Source organism: Watersipora subatra, chromosome 10 (assembly GCF_963576615.1).
Source record: "Watersipora subatra chromosome 10, tzWatSuba1.1, whole genome shotgun sequence".
Taxonomy (NCBI): domain Eukaryota; kingdom Metazoa; phylum Bryozoa; class Gymnolaemata; order Cheilostomatida; family Watersiporidae; genus Watersipora; species Watersipora subatra.
The window spans coordinates 26,443,874-26,452,550 of NC_088717.1; the positions used below are offsets into that span (position 1 = coordinate 26,443,874).

General features: G+C 34.2%; 1 protein-coding gene across 1 annotated transcript; it reads right to left on the reverse strand.

The window, feature by feature from the left end:
• Positions 1–793: 793 nt before the first annotated feature.
• On the reverse strand, positions 794–1,288 carry LOC137406925 (neurofilament heavy polypeptide-like). The gene has a single exon (XM_068093528.1). It carries the CDS (start codon positions 1,286–1,288, stop codon positions 794–796), a length of 495 nt encoding a protein of 164 aa, XP_067949629.1.
• Between the last annotated feature and the right edge of the window lie 7,389 nt (positions 1,289–8,677).

Here is an 8,677-nt window from a genome sequence, read left to right on the forward strand (position 1 = left end):
CTACGTTAGTATTACTAACGTATGGTACTAAACAGTACAAAGGAAAAGAACCCCCATCAAGATCATCACCTCGGTTGCATCTTATTTGAAGATTAATTGGCCCAACACAGGTAATCGTTTATTTGTATTAGTCGCGTTAATCGTTTAATTAACACGACTAATACGCAGCTCATTATAATTGTGCAGCTCTAATTATAATACAGCTTCAGCCACCTGTATCTCTTCTTAATATAGTATAACTCTTGTCATCTGTATAAAGTCTTAATATATTATAGCTCTTGTCATCTGTATCACTTCCCAATATATTATAGCTCTTGTCATCTGTATCACTTCCCAATATATTATAGCTCTTGTCATCTGTATCTCTTCTCAATATAATCATCTTCTCATCTGTATCTTTTTTTAATATAATTCAGTTAATGTTTTCTGTATCTAGTGTATATTAATGAAAACCACTTTGTTATTGGGTTTGTGTGTGTGTGCGCGGGCGTGCGCGTGTGTGTGTGTGTATGTGTGTGCGTGTGCATGCGTGTGTGTTACTCCCTGTACGTGCAATTCTGCAGTCTGTGCACGTATTCTACCACTTCAGGTAGCTGAGTTCAGCGTGTTCAGTTGGTGAGAGTATTTTTGCTACATAATTTATAAATTTCAACTTAAGAACTATCCAGAAAATTTGAATCTTTACATTAGATGTATTGGCTATACATTTGCATCATCTGATCATAGTTTTTTAGATATTCATATACTATCTATGAATTTGTTTGTACAGATTATTGATGCATTGCTATCTGATTTATTGCTCCATTGTTACTATGTCTATATCTACAGGTGTGTCTATATCTACAGGTGTGTACATATCTACAGGTGTGTCTATATCTACAGATGTGTCTATATCTACAGGTGTGACTATATTTACAGGAGTTTCCAAATCTACAGAGGTGTCTATATCTACAGGGGTGTCTATATCTACAGGTGTGTCTATATCTACAGGTGTGTACATATCTACAGGTGTGTCTATATCTACAGATGTGTCTATATCTACAGGTGTGACTATATTTACAGGAGTTTCCAAATCTACAGAGGTGTCTATATCTACAGGGGTGTCTATATCTACAGGTGTGTCTATATCTACAGGTGTGTACATATCTACAGGTGTGTCTATATCTACAGATGTGTCTATATCTACAGGTGTGACTATATTTACAGGAGTTTCCAAATCTACAGAGGTGTCTATATCTACAGGGGTGTCTATATCTACAGGTGTGTCTATATCTACAGGTGTGTCCATATCTGCAGGTGTGTCTATAACTACAGGTGTGTCTATATATCTACAGGTGTGTCTATATCTACAGGTGTGTCTATATCTACAGGTGTGTCTATATCTACAGGTGTGTCTATATCTACAGGTGCGTCTATATCTACAGGTGTGTCTATATCTACAGGTGTGTCTATATCTACAAGTGTGATTAATTTGTATTTAGATATTTTACATAAAAATAATGCATTGAGATATGAGAACACTGACATGCGAGCTCATCTTCAGAGTGCATTAAGCTTGTACATTGACGTATGACTGTGGTACATATATACACTTGTCTAGTGCATGCTCTACCTAGTACTTCTAATATATAATAATATAATATAATCTGGTACGTGCACTATATAGCATGTATATCATCTAGTCTATGAATAATCAGGTATATACACATACCGTCTATTACAAACATCATACATACATACATTTAGTACATAGATAATGTGACACACACACACCCACAAATCACACACCACACACCACCCACCACACACCACACACACATACTTTAAAACATGCAATATCTAGGATGTACACCTACTAGTATACACACCATTGAATATATACACTATATAGTATACACCATCTAACGTATACCCTGTATGGTGTACACACTATTCTGCTCGCAGATTATTTTGTACGTGCAGATGCTATAAACACCATTTAAGACCTAAAATATATAGTACATGCCCATATAGTGCCTACAATATATATATATATATATATATATATATATATATATATATTTGAAAAATTATTGCGAAAAAAGTAAACTTTTAGTATTTGCGTTACAAATCTGTTTCGTGCGAAGCACTCCTCAGACGCAAAAGATGAAGTTTACCTCTATGGCTTTGAATAAAGTGATTTTCTAAAGCGAAAACAACCGTTTCGGTAGCTGTTGGGCAAAAAAACAGTTCGAATTAACAGTGTTGAGTTCGAGTTATCTATAGCAATTTATCATTACGTGGGAACGGACCAAAGGAAATGTTCGAATTAACCATGTGTTCGAGCTATCCGTGGACGAGTTATCCATGTTTGACTGTATATATATATATATATATACAGTCAAACATGGATAACTCATCCATGTTTGACGTATATATATATATACGTCTCATCCATCTCTTAACGTTATCCATGTTTGACTGTATATATATATATATATATATATACAGTCAAACATGGATAACTCGTCCACGGATAGCTCGAACACATGGTTAATTCGAACATTTCTTTTGGTCCGTTCCTACGCAATGATAAATTGCTATAGATAACTCGAACTCAACACTGTTAATTCGAACTGTTTTTTTGCCCAACAGCTACCGAAACGGTTGTTTTCGCTTTAGAAAATCACTTTATTCAAAGCCATAGAGGTAAACTTCATCTTTTCGTAATTCATAAGCGTCGTTATTACCACCATCGGCAAAATATTTTTGTCAACGACTTTTCTAAAAGTTTGGTGAAATTTGATTTATACTGCGATACGATGAATAGCACGGGCTAGCCGGGTCACGCGCGCAAGAATTTTCGCCATGCACATACAAAACAAAAATCGCATGTTGTTTTGTATGTGCGTGGCGAAAATCCTTGAGTGCGTGACTCGGCTAGCCCGTGATGAATAGTTTTCCGACGTTGATTCCGTGTTGAATCAACGTCGGAATGTTGAATGTTTAAAACGTCTTAAAAAATGTTGTAATTAAACGTATACGTTGTCTGAGCTACAAAAAACTATTCATCGTTTGACCTAAACACAGAATATGTGAGTACATTCAATAAGTATCTATTAAAAAGCGTGAGTGATATAGAATGTACCGTAAAACCTCGTAAAACTTCTAATTGAACTGCCTCGGAGTGTTGCTCTTAACGAATCCCAGGTAAAGTAAGGTAATCTGCATAAACTTCAAGAAAAAACAGCAAAATTGATCGTGGGTAAAACCCCAAAAGAAAAAAATGTCTTTTCTTTTGAGCATTTCAACAACGATCAAGTTTTGCCAATGTCAATCTGAAAAACGTCCTGGCAATAACATCACCTCAAACAACAAACCAATCTCAAGTGATAGAAAAATCTCTATACTTTTTCATGAAAACGTTTTAAACTTTACATTAGAAGCATTTAATTTGAAACAAGCCATTTGTGCTTTTGATTTATATTATAGTTTGTATACGTACATGTATCTACTAATAAATAAGTAAATATATGGACTTGTGACAGTGCTCTGATAACTTGAACGCTCTGATAATTCGAACACTTTTGCTCGGTCCCTTGAAGTTCGAGTTATCCATGTTTGACTGTATATATATATATATATATATATATATACATATATATATATATATATATATATATATATATATATATATATATATATATATATATATATATATACATATATATATCAATAGCCAGCATCAAATATATACACTGCTTAGCGTATACACTATGTAATATATACACAATCTAGTACATACATTACCTTGTAGACCTACCTCCTATTACATCCACAATATAGTACACACAGCATTTAGTGTATGCATTTATGCTCAATAATACATACTGAAAATAAACAAATACGTTCAGAATTTATTACATACATAATCTAGTATATCCTTTAACTAGTACATACATTTCTTAGTCTTTGTGTCATTAGTGTATACACCCCTTAGCACATACATTATTTAGTGCATGCGACATGCAGCAGTACATTATAAAATACATACACCTGGTAACCCATACATTATTTCGTACAGACACCATCTGGTACATGCACCATCTGGTACATACATCTTCTAATGTATACACTATCTTGTACATATAATATCTAATAATACACAATTTAGTACATGAACCATTTAGTACATTCACCATGTAGTACAGGCACCTATTGCGTTTACCAACGCGTACACCAATGAGCCTATGCATTTTCCCATTTACCCAACTACACTTTTATAGCACAGAAAGTTGTTTATGTTAGAATGATAACAACACATTCATAATCAGCAGCAATATTTTATTAGAGCAGTGATGACGCATAATAACTGTGAAAGGTTTTCGACTTGTTGAGCATATTTGAACGCTTAGACCATTTTGAGCTCAGAGCCGAAGTGTTGTTCAAAGCTGTTCTGTAACACAAAATAACAAAATTGTTGTCAAACAGCAGCAAATGGTAAAACGTCTGGTCTGCTTTAATCTGGGTTCATTTATCTATATAATTATATAAATCTTGATGTTTGTCTGTTTGTTTGTGTGTCCAGTTATAGCGATAAAGTTTTAGGAAGAAAAAATCAGCTGCCCAATTCAAATCAGCTGGATTTGAATTCAGAACTTCCAGTTCTGCAGAGAGAAATTTATTCACTACACTACGCTGTCCAATTGGCTATGCTATGAATTAAATAGGACACATACTTACTACACCTGCCAATCTTTCATGGTTTCACACTTAACACTGCAGCTAACTATATGCGTGAAGCCATACCAAACAATAAATGCGTGGATATATGTGAAGAAAAATGTTTAAACTCGCATGGCCCCACTATAATTGTAATCAGTGTAAATCTGTAGGAGGCACTGCAGACGGTACAGTATGAATTACGCAGAATAAAACACAGTACATATAAACAAACAAAACACCTTCATTTGAAAGTTAGCATGGTAAATGTTGTATATGTTGATTAAAACTAACTGAAGAACTAACTGCAAAAAAAACATTTTATTACTCGTGCAATGCCTGGCATTCGCCTAATCTTGCATGAATTTAGCTGATAATTTTGAGTTGTCTACTTAAATGGTGTGACAACCTCATTCAGTCATAGCTCTTGAATATACTGAAATTTTTATAACGATCATTCAAATAAATTATTTTTATTTAAAAAAATTACAAGCATGGCCAGGTTTTGTCTACACTGAGCTTGCTGTTCGGTGTTGGTTGGGCTACCATAGACTAAACTTCTTCGTAACCAAAGAAGCTTTGCAATGGCTTGAATATTATTTATCGTCAACCCAAATCCTTACTATAATAAGATTGAAGATCTGTCTATTGTTACAGTTGCTGGAGGGAATAAAATATGGTTTTGAGTTGTTAGACTAATCATACATATAACTATCACACCTGACAATCTCTCATGGTTCAATAGACTTCCTGGAGACTAGTCTGAAATAATAGGAGCAGGCCGGAAAATGGAAGTAGTGATTAAAAAGAAATGTATTAGTTTTTAAATTCGAAAAGAAATATTAGCTGATATCATCAATTAAATTCAACTGTTTTTGAAAAAATTCTGCACCTATAATCACATAAGAATAGTTACTTCAGTAGACCTTTGTCTTCTGTTAGCTTATCCCACTTATTGTTGGATCGCTGCTGCCAGCCATATCGGCTGCTAATACTGTTATGGTAGTTGGTTCAGAGTATATGAGCAATTGTGATTGTATGTCCTTTGTAGCACCTACTGACCTACTGAACTACTGAACTACTGACCTACTGACCTACTGGCCTGCAGACCTACTGACTACTGACCTACTGACCTACTGACCTACGAATCCTAAGCTAGCTGTGAACTAATCACTGAGCCACGCCTGCATCCTTGCCGTTAAACTCAGCAGTTTTCAAAAATCTACCCATGAAATTTGTAGTAACAAAAATGGAGACAAGTTTCAACCAACAATATAATAGGTTTTTTCGTACACAATGAAGTTTTCTAAAGTTTAATTAAAATGCTCATATTTTTGGCATATGTACTAAATGATGAAAGGAAAAACGTTTTTTTGGCTCAATTATACGGCAAATATACCAAGTGTCCAAGGCATAATAACTATGCTCTTTGCAAAAGAGATTCTTCTGGAGCTATTGTTGACCTATTCGCTCCTCAGAGGTGACAGCACGTCCTACTCTATCAAATTGACCTAACAGTATTACAATGTATAGCAGCTTACCCAGACATTGCCGTCATATCTCAAGGCCAAATATTCTTTTAAATTATCAAAAACTTTTTCAGCAGCTTTCACTATGCAGACAAAGACATCTGGATTTACTGGTACAGGGCTTCCTTGGTAAATGTTTTTGACAAAGTTGTGCAAAGCGATGTAAAATGCTGCCAGACACTTATAGCCATGCTCAAGCTTGCACAATATTTCTCTGAAGAGCAACCCTAAAATGTATCAAATCATCGGTGCTGTTAGTTGATTATGAATATTTAATAACTTTAGAGAGCAAACTGCCAAAACTCTGCGTGATTTAATTGTAATCATGTTATTATTTCTGCAATTAACACTGATATGAAATGTAAGAAACAAAACAAGTTGTGCCATTTTATCAAAATATTAGTCAATTATGCGAATGCAGTGGTATATAACTCATTCTTTAATTTTTCATTTTCTTATACAAGCCCTCAGTTTATAGCGTACTGCTTCACTGTTCATGAAGAGATGCAAAAAGTCTACATAGATAAAATAAACCAAGGGTTAAAAACCAAGGATTTTTGTTCAGCAGGAAAATGAATAACCACTTTTACTCTCAAGATTCAATTTAGATTAGGAATAACAGTTTTATAATTTAATGACAAATATTGTAAGCTGAAATATTATTTTTATCATTTGCTTATTCTGAATGAGTCGGGGTAACCAAAAACCCTCCCCCTTACTTTTCTACCTAAATCAGTTTACTGTAAACCCTCTATTTGAGCGCCATGGCATGGTATTTTTCAACCCTTCCCTTGTAGTGGCACTTATAGTGACACTTATAGTGGTGGAGGGTGGCATTTTATTTTTTAACTAGCTGGTAAGAATTTTGGGAAGATAAACTTAACCCTTTTACAGTCAAAGTAATGTTCATTTTGCCTATATTTTGCAATCTCCTTTGGGTAGAGTGACATAAGTCTGGTTCATAACATAGCATAAGTTCATAACATAGCATAGGCTGATAATAAAGCATAAGGTCATAGCATAGGTTCATAACATAGCATAGGTTTATAACATAGCATAGGTTCGTAACATAGCATAGGTTCATAGCATAGCATAGGTTCATAGCATAGCACAGGTTCATAACATAGCATAGGTTCATAACATAGCATAGGTTCGTAACATAGCATAGGTTCATAACAAAGCACAGGTTCATAACATAGCATAGATTCATAACATAGCATAGGTTCACAACATAGCATATGTTCATAAAGATCAAACATAACAAATGTCAAAATGGCGCTCTACTAAAGATGGCATTCAATTAAAGGTAGCGATCAAATAGAGATTTTACATGTGCAACATATCATTACAAATATATTTAAAAGAGAAGGCAACTCTTCATAAGTGAATATCATGTCTACAACATTTTATATTTATGTAATAAAGAATATCATGCAACAATAAGTAGTAAGCTGCAACACGTCAGGTTACAGGGTTGAGTGACACCAGAAAGGTAGTTTGGTATCGCATAAACATTGGTTGAAAATTTTGCAATAAAATCTGTCAGTTCTCTACTAAACAAAACAAATGTTTTCTGAGCTGAAATTCGCATTTACCAGACTTCCCTCAAGAAATATGTGAAAGGCTGTATAAGAAAATAATAGAAATAACTCTTGTTATTTTTTTCTGTCATAAAAAAATTATATACTTTTCCCCTTTTCTACCAAACTTTCATTTGCACAGATTTTAATTTTTTCAAATTAAATAAAAGCATGAAAACATTGATAACTTAATCATGATTTATGTAGCTAAGACCAAAATTAAGCAGCAAAAATAAAATTTTACTGATAGTTGTAAATAATGTGACAAAATTGACTGCAAAATCTTCACTATTTTTAACAACAGAAGAAGGATGGATCTAACCTACCACACACATATCCTTCCCTATAATTTGCTACATCTTTTAGAGTTGCTTATTGATGTCTATATAATACATACACTCAGGTGAGTCAGCACTAAACAGAGTATTAAGTTGCGCTGAAGCAATGCATCATGTTAGTAAATAGTTCACAATTTTAATCGCAAGTCTGAATTATAATATAAATTGGAAAATGTGGACAGGGTGTTAAAGGGGAAGTGTTTACCGTCAAGCTCATTTGTGAACCGATTCAATTTGTATTCCTTGTTAGTTGACGTATCCTCAAGAGCAAATATGTATTCCTGATAGCACATCACCATCTTAACCACTACTGAACCTGAGGAGGTGATGGGGTTATTCTTGGGAGATTGTTCACCTTGTAATATAAATATTTTATAGAAGTGGAAGCAACTTCAGTGGTAGTGGTAGTAGCAGCAGTAGTATAAGTAGTAGTAGTAGCAGTAGGAGCAGTGGCAGTAGTAGTAGCAGTGGTAGTAGTAGTAGTGGTGGTAGTAGTAGTAGCGGTGGTAGTAATAGTAATAGTAGTAGT